Source organism: Bombina bombina, chromosome 3 (assembly GCF_027579735.1).
Source record: "Bombina bombina isolate aBomBom1 chromosome 3, aBomBom1.pri, whole genome shotgun sequence".
In the NCBI taxonomy this organism is placed as follows: Eukaryota; Metazoa; Chordata; class Amphibia; order Anura; family Bombinatoridae; genus Bombina; species Bombina bombina.
The window spans coordinates 251256500-251275128 of record NC_069501.1 but is presented as its reverse complement, the minus strand read 5'-3'; the positions used below and the strand labels follow the sequence as shown (position 1 = coordinate 251275128).

The 18629-nt window shown below is 36.4% G+C and overlaps 1 protein-coding gene across 4 annotated transcripts in view; it reads left to right on the top strand.

Annotated features, from left to right (window-relative positions):
* CUX1 (cut like homeobox 1) overlaps nt 1–18629 on the top strand; it is a 657906-nt gene that overhangs the window by 174889 nt on the left and 464388 nt on the right. For all 4 annotated transcript variants that reach the window (XM_053706261.1, XM_053706258.1, XM_053706259.1 and 1 more), the window contains exon 3: nt 16080–16127. In XM_053706261.1, the coding sequence (XP_053562236.1) occupies nt 16080–16127 (48 nt within the window). The remainder of the gene's footprint in view (nt 1–16079; nt 16128–18629) is intronic.

Sequence of the window (18629 nt, the reverse complement as noted above, 5' to 3'; positions counted from 1 at the left end):
AGATCACCAATACACAATTGGTCCGGAATTGAACATGGCCACTGAGCCAGTCAGGGATAGTATGTGTCCATAGCAGCCAATCACTGTTTGTATTTAACTCAGAATTGCCAGTCCAGAGCTGGATCCCATTGGTGAAAGTTTAACACACATGGCTACATTTATTAAGCTGCATTTGCAGCTTTTTCAGCTATGTGGAGCAGGTTTACATAAGCAAGCCTGCCGCCAAATCTGCCAACACTTGGTCGTCTAATAGTTAGACAGAGACCTGGTGAGGCCTTCAAGCCAAAATGTCTTGTACCCACTGTGAAATTTGGTGGAGTGGTGATGGGTCGAATCGGGTATATTTATCTCTATGAAGGGCACATCACTCAAGCTACAAACCATGTTATCCTGGAAGAAAACTTTCTTCCTTCTGCTCTAACAATGATCCCCAACTCTGAGGATTGTTTTTTCCAGCAGAACAATGCTCCATGCCACACAGCCAGGTCTATCAAGGTGTGAATGGAGGACCACCAGATCAAGACCCTGTCATGGCCACCCCAATTTCTAGACCTAAACCCCATTGGAAACCTCTAGAATGTGATGAAAAGGAAGATGGATGGTCACAAGCCAAAGAACAAAGCCAAGCTGTTTGAATTGTTGTGCCAGGAGTGGAATAAAGTCACCCAACAGCAATGTGAAAGACTGGTGGAGAGCATGCCAAGACACATGAAAGCTGTGATTGAAAATCAAGGTTATTCCACCAGATACTGAGTTAAAATATTAGCCTTGTATTCTTTAAATGAATATGAACTTGTTTTCTTAGCATTATTCAAGGTCTGAAAACCCTGCATCTTTTTTTGTTATTTTGACCAGTTGTCATTTTCTGCAAATAAATGCTCCAAATGACAATATTTTTATATTTAAAATTTGGGAGAAATGTTGTCAGTAGTTTATAGAATAAAACAAGTATTCATTTTACTCAAAACACATATCTTAAAAAAAAGTAAATATATATATTATTTTTTGAATGCATGTTTAATACAAGTAAAATGTCATGGGACCCATACAAGACACACAAATGAATTTTAAATTAAAGTTAAGTCCAGAATATTGTAAATAAAATTTTTAATAAAATATGGAACTTCATGGCTTAAACCCATTTCATATAAAGGGCTGCAATGCCAATCTATATAATGTTCTGCAGCACTCCTGTCTACCAGTGGATAACACATAACATATACTTTCAAGTAGGTAAGTCCGTTATGTGCCAGCATGGTGTCATCTTCAGACATTAATCTCACAGCTGTAAGGAGAGCAATTTCAAATACAGAACCACTTAGATCCTAACGAGATCTTCAAGCAGAAGCAAACAGGAACAACTTAAAGTTCCTAACCAGATAGTGAAATGAATAAGATTAAAACTCTTACTTAAAAACCTTCCTTATCTCCATAGATGTATTATAGCTGGGCTTTGGGGGCAGTAGGCACGTGTATCACCCTGGCTGGGCAATTACCGGGAGCTGCAGTCTGGCAACAGGGAAGGACTCTACCAGCAGGGGCCAGACTCTGACACCGCTGCCTTCTGTGTTCCTGCTGGATCTAGCACCCACAAGCTGACCTTCCTGCTGCCACAGGGAACAAAGCTTCTTTTAACTGTGTGCTTAGGCACACATGTCTAAGGAAGGCATCTCTGGGAACCGTTGTTTCCCTGTAGCTCTAAGCACTTACCGCTAAAAGATTCAGACAGGCAGAGCTTCTTCATCAGTGTAGATTAGTCCGCCCCTGTCACAACTGCAATGCTGGCTTCAACTGCTGCGGCCCACCGGGAAATCTCCCAGAAGCAAAAACCTTTTCTTTTTCTGACGCAATTGGTTGTGCCGGGGCAGAGAGGGGCATTGCACAAGAATCCTCTTATGCAATGTTACATTTTGCCGTGTGATGCAACATCGCAAGTGATGATCGTAGGTGCACAGGCTCTCTTTTTGTGAACCCGTCCACCTGCAGGGATAGTAAATTTAGCCCATAGTCCTCTTTAAGAAATAGTTTAGTAGTTTAGTTAATGCAGTGGTTTACAATTCCATTCCTCAAGGACTGGAATTGAGGGAGAATGCTTAAAGGGACACTAAAACCCAATTTTTTTTCTTTACTGATTCCATATAGAGCATGCAATTTTAAACAACTTTCTAAACTACTCCTATTGTCAATTTTCCTTAGTTATCTTGCTATCTTTATTTAAAAATCAGGAATATAAAGCTTAAAGGGACACTAAACCCTACATTTTTCTTTCATGATTCAGATAGAGAATGCAATTTTAAACAACTTTCCAATTTAGTTCTATATCTAATTTGCTTCATTCTTTAGATTATTGTTTGCTGAAGAAATAGCAATGCACGAGTGAGCCAATCACACGAGGCATCTATGTGCAGCTATCAATTGGCAACTACTAAGCCTATCTAGATATGCTTTTCAGCAAAGGCTATCAAGAGAATGAAGCAAAATAGATAATAGAAGTAATTTAGTTGTTTAAAATAGCATGTTCTTTCTAAATCACGAAAGAAAAAATTTAGGTTTCATCTCCTTTTAAGTGCCGGCCCATTTTTGGTTGAAAACCTGGGTTATGCTTTATAATTGGTTTGCTAACTGTATGCACCAATAAGCAAGCGCTATCCATGTTGCTGAACCTAAAATGGGCCGGTTACTAAGCTATAAATTCCTACTTTTTAAATAAAGATAGCAAGAGAACGAATAAAATTTATAGTAGGAGTAAATTAGAAAGTTGCTTAAAACTGCATGCTCTATCTGAATCATGAAAGAAAAACATGGGGGTTTAGTGTCCCTTTAAGCATTAAAACATATTGTAACTTTTGTATGTCCCTTTAACAATGTTACCTGTATATCACCTTTGCTTTTTGATTGATTGATTTGAATAAATGATTTTCATAACTGCCTATAAGAATATGTTTGTAAGATATATAATTAAAAAAAAGCATTTTAAGCTGCAAAGGCGGTTGGGTGTAAACCTGGTGTTGAAGACTGGCAGGACCACACATTTCACTGTGAGACTTCAGTCCCACACTAAATATACAACATTCAACTTTAGCAGATTGTATCTCTGACTTGTGTATAATGAGCGCTTCTTTTCTTTAAACATGGAAGAATGAGTAGTCCGTGTTAAATAAGCCCATGCAAGTTCAGTCATTGAACTTCTAGAACTAAAGAGATTGGAATCTCTCAAGGGTCATCTGTATTAAATAAATCCAAATTGTAAGCACTTATTCCAGAACTGCATAAATCAATTAGCAGTCTTTAGTCAGTACCCAGCACATTTGCCAGTATATGAACTGTTGAGTATTGGTTTATAAAAAAAATAATCCCAGTGAATCTGTTGCTGTTTTTGAAGCTGCAATTACCAGACTTTTACCACAAACTTCTCCTAAGCTTACACGGGGGGTTTCCTATATCAGTCTAAGGATCTCTGGACTAATGCATCTTAATGTTAAAGGATATAAAGTGCAAAAAGACAATGCTATAATATGTTGGAGCAGAACTTCTTAAACTTCTTTTCACCTGAGACCCCTTTTTGCATTGGATTTTTTTTTGCACCCCAATTAGTATAATATAGTTCCAAACAAACCCTTTGTAGGTGTACATTTTGCTGCTGTTGTTTATACATCAATAAGCTATGCAGATGAGAGGATTATTTGTGTAAATAAGTATTTTTATTAAAATTTTAAAGCAATTTTACAAAATAAAACAAATGTATAAATAAGTCATAGTTATATTCTATATTGTGAGTACAGGACGTATGACCATGTAAAGTTAAAAGCACAAGTAGAAAGGTTCCCTTGCAAACAGTTTGTCATATGATTGGATTACAAAGAATACAGCCGTTCAGCAAAAAATGTAACCAAAAAAGAAAGGAATGCTATATTCTTTGATTCACTCCTAGAAGTGTATGTTAAACATGGTATAAACTGAATAAAATATTCACAATGTAAAATATTTATCATTTATAGAAGTAGACCAACTAGCAGATTAATAATTGCTACCTTTTATACAGGTAAATAGCTCAGCAGGCAGTGCCTATTGGCTGCACGTGCTATATGTGCCTGCGAAATGTGCCAAGGTCACATGCCCTTTTATCCTTCAGAAATTATATATTTGATAACAAAGAAAATATGTAAGCCCATAATGCATATGGGCAAATGCGAAAGGGTAAGGATAGGCGTTTGGAGGGGGGGGGAATTATTTTCTGATTAGATCTAAAAATATGATGTTAAGGAGGCAATGATGCCCAGTAATATTGTTACATTTCAGCATGCGTGAAAAAGTGGAGTTTTTCCAAGGATATAGTGTAGGATACTAAGTTTAACCATTCAGTCACCATAGGGGCCATTACTGTCCTTTTATTTTGTAAACACAACTATAGATGTTTGTAATACAAGATGTACTTGTAAACAGTGCTTTCCACTCCCCCTGAAGTAAAAGCCTGTCAATAACAGATGGTCTGCAGGTTTGCACATTTGTACTCTCAGCCAATCAAATCCCAGTACAGTACTGGGATAAATGACAGGTGCATGCAATGTATGTATTATTACATATATACATTACAATGCATATTCCTTTGTATTCTCCTTATGAAGTCTCTCTATTGTACTGCAGTTACTAATCTATCATTGTCCCTTTGTTTAACTTATTCACAAGTGATGTTTAAACAATATGCAACTGTAAGTGAATACCTGCAAGATCTTCTTGATTCAGCTCTGTATTGTTCTTTGCAACACTATAGCAAATGAATCTTTGTATGGAAAGACAAGACGCCATTTGTATAAATGGGATATACATGTCCCCCACATCAAACACCCAGCAAATAGGTCAGATTTCCGCATCTTTAAAATAATCCTACGTTGCAATCAGTGTTCTCCAAATTATATTATTTCCTTTTTAGCTGCTAGCTAGGGGCTGCAGTGTCTTTGGCAGCCAATGGGTTACCGTAGATATTTTATTGGTATTTCCTTTTGCTGAGGAATGGTTATCTGCACTGATTTATAATACAGCGGTGTGATTAATTTTTATGACACCATTGTATCCAATCCAAGATATACTGTTTTATTTGTCTGAGAAATAAAGCTAGATTTACCTGAGCACATTTTCCATATGTGCTATGGCAATAGCCTTCTGTTTAATCATTGCTTCGAAAAATAGGTCAAGATGAGCAATCTACATCAGCTGCTAGTGAATAATTAAAGCTAATGGAATTTTCACAAGATCTTTGAAAGAAAAATTCTGTAAGACTGTGAGCTATTGCAGATCCTGGTATTTTTTATTTATCACTGCAGTGCGCATAAATGTACCTGGTAAATGCATTTTAAAGCTACATTTCTATTTTTAAAGGAGAAGATGCTGTTAGTGTATTATGGGGGAATAGTTAAAGGGACGTTGTGGTCAAAAGGGAAAAGTATGTGAGAGAATTCAGTTTTGCTTATAAGCCTCAGATAAAAGCTATTGGGTGTGTTTTCGTACTATGCTCTTTGTACCCACATTTTGACACTGCTCCTGATCATTGAGCTGGAACATAGTGTTGGAACAGATTAATTTTGCATCATCCTAAAGGCGGAACTACCATTGGGGCAACATGGGGTTGCAGTTCTATCTGTCTGTCTGTCTATCTATCTATCTTCATTTACTACTGCAGATGTGCACACTCCTAAGCTTACCTTCCTGCTTTTCAACAAACAATAACAAAAGAACAAAAAATGAATAATAGATGCAAATTGGAAAGTTGTTTAAAATCATATGCTCTATCTGAATCATGAAAGGAAAAAAAATGAATTTTATGTCCCTTTAATTTCAAGCTATGTCCCTACATTTTTAATTCCTAGATGTTTTATGATATGTTAATAAAATGTTTTTTTGTTCCTCCCCTCCCCCACTAAAATAAAAATAATAATCTACTTTCCCAGAGTTTTATCTGATCCCTGCCGGTTTAGAAGCAGAATAATGCATTCTAGACATTACCTGAGCGCAGCCTTGTGAGTGGCATTTACTGTCTGTTACAATATTACAAATGCAACTGTTAGAAGTGCTTATATTAATAACCCTTTGTCCTCCAATACTAGGTTCATCTCACATAAGAAATAGTTATGATTGTGATGGAAATTAGTGCATGTCTGAAATTTTGTTTCTGAGATTTCGTTTTCCGTTCTCAGTAGAGATTTCACTGTGAAACCCAAAGCTTTTGATCACATACTGTAGCTATGCTTGGAAGCCTGTGTCAGTAGCAGGTAGAGCCTTTACCTATCTTATTATATAGACGTAGACTCCATATTCTCTGAGCGTTCAGAACTTGCATTAAAGGGACATTCATTAAGAGCATGTCATTTTATGATTATTGACTCATGCTTACTATGGGCAAGATTACAAGTGGTGCACAAATGTAACGTGCGCCCGTAAACTGGCAAATTTGCTGTTTGTAGGCGCACGTTAAATAACCAGCCATTACAAGTGACTGGCTAATGCTACGGCAAGCTTGTGGTAGCAATATGCGCTCCAAATATTAACCACAGGTCAGACTTCTAGTTAATTTAGAAAAGGTCCCCCCATTTGCCCCCAAACTAAAGAGCTTTTTGTTTACTTTTATTATTAAATTTTTTAGCCATTTTTTTTAATATAACTGCACAAAGCAGTTTTAAGGGGTTAAAGTGAGGGGATGTGTAAAGTGCCTTAACATTGCGGTCTATGGGGACTATGTTATAACTATACATTTTTATATATATATATATATATATATATTCTTATATTTAAGCATATATATAATATATTTATGTGTTAATATGTGTATACACATATATATTTAAAAAAAATAGTTCGACATACCCGCTTCGCTATTCTAGGTTCTCTTCTGTGTCTAACGGCATGAGAACGAGGCTCCCATTGGAGCCTATGGAAGCACGCTCTCGTGAACGCAAAGCTTCCCTGCAATGTGAACGCGAGGTTGGGTTTGCATTGTGCTCTTCTTATAAAACCAGTGCACATTTGCGTTCGCTGTTATTATGAGCTCCATTTGTAATCTGGCCATTATGTTTTAATGCCTTAAAGGGACATTAAACCCAACATTTTTCTTTCATAATTCAGACAGATAATACAATTTTAACCCCTTAACGACCAAGGACGTACGCCACACGTCCTCAAAAAAAAGTCAGTTAATGACCGAGGACGTGTGGCGTACGTCCTTGGTCTGGAAAGCAGCTGGAAGCGATCCTGCTCGCTTCCAGCTGCTTTCCGGTTATTGCAGTGATGCCTCGATATGGAGGCATCCTGCAATAACCCCCCTTGGCCATCCGATGCAGAGAGAGCCACTCTGTGGCCCTCTCTGCACCGGACATCGATGGCCGGTATCGTTGGTGGGTGGGAGCTTACGTGGGAGGCGGGGTGGCGGCCATCGGTGCGCTATGTGGAGTGGAGGGGGGCGGGATCGGGGGGCGGGAGCTACGGGGGCGCGCACGGGAGCGCGCGCGTGCACGGGGGTGGTGGGCGGGCGCGTGCACGGGGCGGGAGCGGGTGGGAACCGCTACACTACAGAAAAAAAAAAGTTAAAAAGTAAAAAAAAAAACAACTTAAATGCAATCTAAGGGTTCTGGAAGGGGTTGGGGGTTGGTCTCGGTGGGGGGGGGGAAAGCTACACTACAGAAAAGGGAATTAAAAAAAAAAAAAAGGCACATTTTGTTACAAAACTGGGTACTGGCAGACAGCTGCCAGTACCCAAGATGGCGCCCATTATTGCAGAGGGGAAGGGTTAGAGAGCAGTATGGTGGGGGATCAGTGAGGTTGGGGTCTAAGGGGGGATCCTACACATCAGCATATGTAAATATGCTTTTTTTTTTTTAAAAAAAAAAAGGGCCAAATACCTTTTATTTTAGTACTGGCAGAGTTTCTGCCAGTACTTAAGATGGCGGGGACAATTGTGGGGTGGGGGGAGGAAGAGAGCTGTTTGGGAGGGATCAGGGGGTCTGATGTTTCAGGTGGGAGGCTGAGCTCTACACTAAAGCTAAAATTAACCCTGCAAGCTCCCTACAAGCTACATAATTAACCCCTTCACTGCTAGCCATAATACACGTGTGATGCGCAGCGGCATTTAGAGGCCTTCTAATTACCAAAAAGCAATGCCAAAGCCATATATGTCTGCTATTTCTGAACAAAGGGGATCCCAGAGAAGCATTTACAACCATTTGTGCCATAATTGCAGAAGGTGTTTGTAAATAATTTCAGTGAGAAACCTAAAATTGAGAAAAAATTAACGTTTCTTTTAATTTGATCGCATTTAGCGGTGAAATGGTGGCATGAAATATACCAAAATTGGCCTAGATCAATACTTGGGGTTGTCTACTACACTACACTAAAGCTAAAACTACCCCAAAAAGCTCCCTACATGCTCCCTAATTAACCCCTTCACTGCTGGGCATAATACACGTGTGGTGCGCAGTGGCATTTAGCGGCCTTCTAATTACCAAAAAGCAACACCAAAGTCATATATGTCTGCTATTTCTGAACAAAGGGGATCCCAGAGAAGAATTTACAACCATTTATGCCATAATTGCACAAGCTGTTTGTAAATAATTTAAGTTAGAAACCAAAAGTTTGTGAAAAAATTTGTGAAAAGTGAACAATTTTTTCTATTTGATTGCATTTGGCGGTGAAATGGTGGCATGAAATATACCAAAATGGGCCTAGATCAATACTTTGGGTTGTCTACTAAAAAAAAATATATACATGTCAATGGATATTCAGAGATTCCTGAAAGATATCAGTGCTCTAATGTAACTATCGCTAATTTTGAAAAGAAATGGTTTGGAAATAGCAAAGTGCTACTTGTATTTATGGCCCTATAGTTTACAAAAAAAGCAAAGAACATGTAAACATTGGGTATTTCTAAACTCAGGACAAAATTTAGAAACTATTTAGCATGGGTGTTTTTTGGTGGTTGTAGATGTGTAACAGATTTTGGGGGTCAAAGTTAGAAAAAGTGTGTTTTTTTCCATTTTTTCCTCATATTTTATAATTTTTTTTTATAGTAAATTATAAGATATGATGAAAATAATGGTATCTTTAGAAAGTCCATTTAATGGCGAGAAAAACGGTATATAATATGTGTGGGTACAGTAAATGAGTAAGAGGAAAATTACAGCTAAACACAAACACCTCAAAAATGTAAAAATAGCCTTGGTCCCAAACGGACAGAAAATGGAAAAGTGATGTGGTCATTAAGGGGTTAAACAACATTCCAATTTACTTCTATTATCTAATTTGCTTAATTCTTTAGATACCCTTTGTTAAAGAAATAGCAATGCACACGGGCGAGCCAATCACAGGAGGCATCTATGTGCAGCCACCAATCAGAAGCTACTGAGCCTATCTAGATATGCTTTTCGGGAAAGAATATCAAGAGAATGAAGCAAATTAGATAATAGAAGTAAATTAGAAAGTTGTTTAAAATGGTATTCTCTATCTGAATCGTGAAAGAAAAAAAAAAGGTTTAATGTCCCTTTAAAAGGAAGTAAACACCTAGGTAAATTGCTGCTCTGAAGCCACAATTATTGCAGCTCTTGAGCAGGACAATGAAGCAATGAGAAACGGCAGTTGCACAATCCTCTTCATGTTGCCATAGTATTGGCGCTTAAAAGGGATAACAAAGTCATGTTTTAGATATGCACAATTAATATCAGACATTTTAAACTGTTTTGCAAAGCTTCACATACAGAATAAGGATTTCAAAATATATAAAACTGTAGTTTTCTTAGCAAAATTGTACATTGTTTTGCTCTCCAGGCACATACATCTTGAAAAAGCTCTTGAGTGTTGCTTATCTTGTCTCTGATTACTGTAGGCAATTAGGGAGAGAGATAGTTAAGTTCTCAAGAAGTTTCTGTATAGAATGTTGTAGGGCCAAGGTTCTTAATCCTGCCGGATGCCCTTTAGCCCCTCTGGGACAACGAAAAACAATTTTCAGAGTTACATTGCATGAAAAGCAATCATTTTACCTTAAAGGGACATAAAACTCAACATTTTTCATTTATGATTCAGAGCATAAAATTTCAACTAACTTTACAATTTACTTGCATTATCAATTTTGCTTCATTCTTTTGGTATCCTTTGGTATAGCTAAGCACATAGGAAAGCCAATGATTAGAAGTATATAGGTGCATCAGCTGCTAGCTCCCAGCTCAACCTACCTAGGTATGTTGTTTAACAAACAATACCTGGGGCAAGTTAGATAATAGAAGTAAATTGGAAAGTTGTTTAAATTGTATACCCTATCTGAATCCTAAAAGAAAAAATTAGATTTCATGTCCCTTTAATGTTCTTTTAAAGGCTAAACTACCAGCAAAGCTTGACTGATATGACATTTGGCATTCCTTGGTCAATTCCTTAGATCTTTTCCCTAGAGGTTATATTGCAGCTGGGATTAAAGATATCTTCTCTATTGGAAGAAGTCCCTAAAATCTGTTGTAGGATGGCTACATTTTACTCATTGTGCTTTTTCTGTCTGTTCGTTGTTAATGGGCATTAACACTGTAGTTGGGTGCAGATTCTGAGTTTGCTCATCTAGAAACTAATGACCCCTGACATTGATGTAGAAAGAGGCCCCTGGCTAGTACACAATGAAGACACTTGCCTCTTGTTTTTTTTTTTTTTTACAAAAGTGCTAGACATAAAGAGGTTTCATTAGCCCAGTAGTTATTTGTATTATTATTTCATACTTGTTTTATTAATTCCCAATAAAAAAGCACACAACATGATTATATTAGTATTGTGTGTTTCATTTTCTTGTGCTGCCTATGCAAGTTATGAGTTTCTATATTACTCACTTGTACATATTACTGCTTTGCTATCTTGTTTAAATACATCAGTGGGTATCGTCGTGAGGTGCACATTGGAACATGTATGTCTGCTCTTTTAATTATTTTTCTTTAATAGAAGAAAAAAAAATTACAATTTTTTCCCATAGTAAGGGTAGATTAAAGGGACATTTAACTCCATTTTAATTTCCTGTAAAAGGTTTAACTATGTATAAAAAAAGAACTTTGTAATGCACCTTCAGATTTTTACTTTGCTTTATTTTAAAACTGAAAATTGTAGTTTAAGTTTTGCTACTGCTCTTAAGGAGGCTGGAGAGCAATCCATGGAATTTGGAAACCAACCCTACATTCTGGCCACAGCATTGCAGATAAGATAAACAACAACCAAGTGGGTTTTGCCTGGTGACATCACCAAGCCCTGGAAACCCTGAAGTGCCATGAAGATAAAGAGGGACGAATGGATGGATTGTTGTTCAAACCCCTCGATCTCAGCTCCCTTAAGCCCCAGAAACCTCCCACCGTTAAAGTTAAGCTATTTCAAACCTATCAGTGAATCTGATATAAAATAAACATAAAAATAATAATTACTAAATGCTATCTTTATTAATTTTATTTTATTTTACCTGTGACGTGATATTTCTCCACCCTCCTTATATTTCCTGCTTTTTATCTTCCGTGGCATAGATAGGGGTCCCACCCGCTCTCTACATAGGCTGCAATGCACTTTCCACGAGAGAAGACATTCTGAGCATGTGCATTTGTCTGTCATCCGATATTATGTAAACAATGAATCATGCAATTCATTGTTTGCTTCTTGAACGACGAGCTGCGCATGGAGGACGGAAATCCATGTAGAATTTTGCACATGCAGAGCTCTGAAATAACATTTTTTTTGTTATATTAATGCCGATCGGCAAGCTTTCCTGTTGGATGCCACAAACAAACATCATAAAACAAAAAAAGGTACTTGCGCTAAGGGTGGCCAGAGCAATGGTATGATTTATATGTGAATATATTATTTTTAAGCATTTGTAGGCAGTATATAACTAACTTGCTGAATGAAACATACTTATTTTATATGATCACTGCAACGGTTAAGAGTTGATAGTGAATGTTTACCATCATTTTAAATGTAAACACCTAAAATAAATAATAAAATAAATTAAAGTGCATGTCTTAAGCACAACATATCCTCTAACCCCCTAACAGACCATCAAAAAGGCCTGGAGACCTCTAAGACTCCTTGTTTTAAAGCCCCCAAACCCCTATATGTTTTAGTAGCCAGGTGATCACTGTGGTAATACTGGTAACCTGGCGTGGATAAGCGTGCATTTATGGGAGCACCCCTATGTACAGGTCAAAATGACATAATTATACTAAAAGGCCCTTTTTTCACACTTCTTACAACAACATGATACATATACATAAAATAATGGTATAGCTTGAATCTGCTGGGTCTCCTGGAAAAAAAGAATAATAAATAAATTAAGAATAAAAAATGATATATGTATACAGTTGTGCTCATAAGTTTACATACCTTGGCAGAATTTATGATTTCTTGGCCATCTTTCACTCATGGTTAATGTTTGGCTGAAGCCATTTATTATCTATCAACTGTGTTTACTCTTTTTAAATCATGATGACAACAGATGTGCCTATATGTGCTTATTTTTACCACTTGCAGATAGATACTGTTTTTGTAAGTTTTACATGAGGTACCTAAATGCTTCAATTGTTTCCAATGTTTCAATTTTAAGTCAACAAAGTTATTTACGAAAGAAAATGGACATGCACCAAAAGCCTTAAGAATAAATATCAGCATGTGAACTTTTTTGGATTCTTTATCGAAATAGACTTCTATGACCTAATAGAGTTTTCATATGAGTCCACCGGTCTTCCAGGACTGAATTTTATACGCTTGATGTATCTATGATTCTGATATGATGTATGTTTTGAACAGTTTGTTGATAAAACTTTTTTGGAAAAATAAATATATATATATATATATATATATATATATACACTTTTAAAAAATATATATTATGTGGTTTTACTTGCAAACTAATATATTTTTCATTGCAACATTCTTATAGTCTGAAATGTACCATCACTTTAAAAGTCAGATCCTGAAACTGTGGCCAGGATGTGGGATTGGACATACCAGCTAGCCTAGGACTAACTTTGCAATACATGCACAGTGATTACTTTATAAGAATATTCCAGGCTAAAGATAGCTGCACATTTTTAGTTAAATGATTGGCACTTCACATAAATCTTTTTCCAAGCCATACTCCAGAAGTTCCAGACATTTGTGACGGTCAAACGAAAACCCTGCAGCTTTTTCTTTCCATTCATTTTTACAGGAGACTGTGTTCACCATTTGGAATCATTAGTTTAAATATATTTCACATGCAGTAATTCGTAATGACTGTTCACTGAGGATGTGTGTTAAGAGAATCTTTATGTTGCGTTTACTATTGATTACTTGCATCACTGCACAATTGATGCTCCCTTGGGCTCTATTAAATAGTTAATTGGGAACTTAAATTATGAGCAGTTCCATCTGTAGCTGCTGGGATCATTATTTAAAAATAATGGTACAGTGAACAACTAATATATGTTCCCACTGATAAAACTACATTTACCCTCATTGTGCCCAATACATATTCTTTAGAAAAAAGCAGGTTCTCTTTATTATATCCATACACATACTGGCCATGCTTTTCAGGTCAGTCATAGTATTTTACACTGTTACCAATACACTGCTGTTGCATGCCCTGCAACAATCATGTGTGTGCACTTAAAGGGATATAACATAAAATGGGATTAAACAAATAGTTACAGTCAGACCAGAGCAGCGATGCACTACTGGGAGCTATCTAAAATCATTTGGTGAGCCAATGACTAGAGACAAATTTATGTAACTACCAATTACTAGCTAGCTCCCAGTAGTGAAGGATCTGTACATATTATTTTTTAACAAATGGATACCAAGAGAATAAAGCAGATTTTAAAATAGAAGTAAATTTAAAAGCCTCTTAAAATGCTGTATCGGAATCACTCAAGCTTAATTTTGTCTTCCATATCCCTAAATTCTCTATAAACTCATATACAGCCGGTCATACACACTTCTAGTATATTCTGTTTCTTATAGGGTTCAAATAAATAATTACATCAATCAAACAATCAATTCATCAAACAATTCACTGTTTGCCTGGAAGAGGGATTTGGTATTTAAAGGTATTTAGGGCTAGTAGATTGTTGTATTACATAGCATCATATGCTACAAGTTTGCTCCATATGCATTAGATAGGTGCAGCACAGTGTCCTATACAGTGCAAGTTTGTAAATAAACCTTGTCTGACAGGTGCTAAACTGTGAATTGATGGATGGATTTGTGTCTTACATAAGTTTTGTACAGACAGAAGCTCATGCTGGAGATTGACAGCCATGTATTTCATATGGCTTGCGCTTGTAAGGCTGTGTGCCAGAGGTTTATAAACATGCATTGTATTAGGGCTTGATGAGTCACAGGGGACAGACTGCCATGAATCACAACATTCTAGGTATTGCTCCTAATTCTACTTATATCTTTGTATAAAATCATCACCTGGCTATTAAATTAGTATGTGGTTGGCATTTTGTGCATATTTATTACTTATACTGATAAAGCTTTGCGCCAACAGTCGGTAAACAAAATGGACTGAGTAGCAGTTTGAAGGTTTTTGAAGTACAGAACTCAAGTCTCAGGTTTTTGCAGATATTCATGATGTAAAATTCTTTGTACAATATTCTCAGTTCTTTTGGATAACAAATGCTTTAAAAACTGCAGTCACGGGCCCCATTTATCAAAGGTCACACTGACAAGGCCACACACTCTGCTCTTGCGCAGCCAATTGTAGAAGAGCAGGGTTTGCCAATCATCCCAATCTGATCTGGACAATTTAATGCCGTCACTTTTGGAGTGATGGAGAGGATAAGTACCAGCAGGCTTAAGACTGCAGCTATTTAACTAGTGTTTCAAGCCTACTTGTGCGAACTTGCAACACCCAGGCCCCGAAGCTTTGGCCGCATGTTGTATTTGGGGTGCTTGTTCGTTAATTTCTTGCAACTATAAGTAAATAGATCAAGATAAGATAACTTTTTATCATTTTACATTGTTAAGGCTGAACACTTGCATGCTTCTGTGCCGATGATGAAGTTTATTTATTAACAGAAAAAAAAAAAGCTTAGGCGGCCTTTTTTAACATCGTTATTTTAGACTTGCTTAGCAGCCAATGCAACCACCTACTGCCAAATGCATCAAATGTTTCCAATCCATGCACGCTCATGCGCCTTTCCAGGAAAATTAGATGGATGAACTGCGCATACACTGTTATTCCATCTTCTTTCTAGACAGACCCGGGTTGCGCAAACATTGACAGTTAAAGATAGAGGGTGGTACAGTTTGCATTGTTTGTATCATTTTAAAAAATGATTTTTACATGAATAAGCATAACAAAATGTAAAAACTATATATTTTGTGTAGTACAAGGATTTAATAGTATGACTGACTTCATGTGTATTTATTTAATTAGGAATTTAGGTTTGCTGTCTCTGTAATCATTCACAATATCAAATCCCTTCCAAGCTGTTTTTTTATATTAATTTCAAGTTGCAAATAGCCAAGGCCTACTTTATGAAACAGTGTGAAACAAATACAAAATTGATCTTTCCCTTTAAGAAAGCTTTCAGTGTGGATGGGGGCAGACTGTTGCCAAAATGGGATATGGTAATGCATTTGGCCAGCTCTTTACATAGTAAAATAAAAACTAGTAGTGGAAACGTCTTTAGAGAATTTATACTGCCAAGTTATAAACATGGTCTGCTGTTTTACAATTTGAATGGATTAGTAACAAAAGTAATATTTTATTACAAAAAAAAAAAGGAATTCTATACAAAGGGAATGTTAAGAATTACTCTTCCTTTGAGATCTATAATATGTGCCTTTTGGGGATATTGCAAAGTGTAGAAATGTACTGTGAATATAACACTAAAATCTATTTACCATTAGGGATCAGCTTGATTGCGTTTTCAGAAAGCCTTAAGAGCCCAAGAATTACATTGAATTTGAGAGAGATTTATTTATATATTGTTAATGTTTTATATGATTTTTAAATCAAAGCACAGCAGTCAATTTATTAGTGCGGTTAAATCTATAGAGCCTTTCTTCTCATACAATTTTTTTGTTTTCATCCCTAGGACTTGCGCAAACAGGTAGCTCCGTTATTAAAGAGTTTCCAAGCAGAGGTAAGAAGCATATTTATGTATTTTTAATGCTTGTAAATTAAATGTTGTTTATAGAACAGAAAATTCTTAAGACTTTGTTGGAGGAGGTTACAGACTGCTATTTCCCAACTTAAGTGTAGTAGCAGTGCTGATGCTCTAATATTCTGCTTCACAAATCAGCTGATACTTAAAAGGACCTTCTTCTCAAACTATTTTATTTACTTGCTAAAATGTGTTCTTTACTTAAAGTGATATTAAACCCAAATTGTTTATTTCATGATTCAGATAGAGCATTCAATTTTAAGCAACTTTCTAATTTACTCCTATTATCAAATTTTCTTCATTCTCATGCTATCTTTATTTGAAAAAGCAGGAATCTAAGCTAAGGTGCCAGGCAATTTTTGGTTCATCACCCTGGATAGCGCTTGCTGATTGGTGTCTATATTTGGACCGACTCCTAACCTTTACATTCTTGATTTTCAAATAAAGATAGTAAGAGAACGACTAAACATTGATAATAGGAGTAAATTAGAAAGTTGCTTACAATTGCATGGTCTATCTGAATCATGAAAGAAAAAAAATGGGGTTTTGTATCCCTTTAACTCTTGTATTTCAGTCAACCCCCTGTCCCTAACAACCACCTACATACAAAGGCTGAAATAAGAGTTAAAGGGACATTGAAGTGTAAAAATCACCTGTGCTAATCTGTTACAGCATGTCTTTTTTTTCATTACTTACGCCAGAACTCTGTTTGTAACCACTGCATATGGGTTAAATACATAGGTAAAGTTCCACCCAGGAACCACAAGGGATGCAGCTCTCAAGCTACACACAGTCAGAGATTGCTTGGGTTGTGTGACTTCCACTAGCAATTTGCTCACCAGCTGGACCTGTAGTTCTTTGCATCCTCTATGAGATTTTCAGGCAAAGGGATAGAGTAAAATAATGGCAGTTTAAAAGAAGGAAGGGTGGTAGAGACTTGCGGACTGCCATGTGTGTGAAAGGAAAAGAGATACTGAGAGATTGTTAGCGCATAGTGAGTGTCTTGAGGGGGGATGGACTGGACAAGATCACACGAGAGACGCTGTCAGTAGAGAGAGCATGAGCGACAGAAGTTAAAGGGAAGTAAACACCTTTTAAGATTTTTTTTTATAAAATGTTTAGTTCTGCGTCATATAACTTGAACTTTAATGCTTATTTATAGCACTAACTGTTCTTAAAATTACCTCATTTTAGAGAGGCAAAAAAACCCTTAAATGTTAATAAAATATTTTTAAAATCTTACTAGAGGAGAATTACAAGCCCGGTCAGTAATACAGAAGTGGGGAGACTTTCTCATTTGCAGTGCTGACAAAGGGGGTAATATAGTAATTTGTCCTGTAGAAATGTACTTGAAAGAAGTGAATAAACAACTTAAAGATGTAACATGCTATAAAAAAGGATGGTTTAATCCTGCGAGTGAATTCCAAAAGAAATATAACAGATTAATATCACAGGCAAAAATTAATGAAATAGAAACAGAAAATAAATTATTGACAGTAACTGATCCCAGAATTCCCACCTTTACTTAGTACCCAAAATACATAAGAATATTAAGCAGCCACCAGGTTGTCCCATTGTATCCTTTAATGACAGTCTAATGGAAGAAGCAAGTCAATATATTGACGAGCGATTGCGAAAATTTCCAACTCTGTTACCCTCTTATGTGTGGGATAGAATGAAAATTTTAAAGCAGTTACAGAACATCACTAGTAATTCACCCACCTGGCTTGTAACAGCTGATGTAGAGGCACTGTATACCAGTATTAAAGGGACATTAAACACTTTGAGATGGTAATATAAAATGATAAATTGTATATAATAAAACAACTCTGCAATATACTTTCATTATTTATTTTGTCCTCTTTGCCTGTAATTCCATTCTGAAATTGTGAGCTTTTCGGTTCCTGTTAGAAATGGAAGTGCAGAACACTGTTAAATCCAGCACAACCATTGGCTGCACACTCTAGTAACCTATTTATAACTGACCCTAATTGGCCACAGCAGAGAAGGTAACACAAGTTACAACATGGCAGCTCCCAGTGTTTTATAGACACTAAAACTTTACACTTATTTTGTCACTTTTTAAACAACTAATGAAACTTTAAAAAATACATCTACGTGTTAGTCATAGACTAATCTTTTCTTTGAATGCATCATTCTATCTAGCATGTATTTAGTGTTTAATGTCCCTTTAAGCATGATCTTGGTATACAGGTAGTTCAACCTTTTCTTAACGCCAACTGAGGAAGATTTAGATCATTAGAAGGTCATATTAGACTTAATTACAATTTGTATTAAACAAAAATGTCTTCATTTTTTTAATAATCAATTTTATTTACAAACAAGAGGTACAGCCATGGGACAGACTGTGTGCCCAACTGTGGAAATCTATTTCTTAGCTGGTGGGAACAGAAAATAGTTTTATCAGAATTAAATTAAAAAAGTACAACATATACCCCTATGGCTAAGATATATTGACGA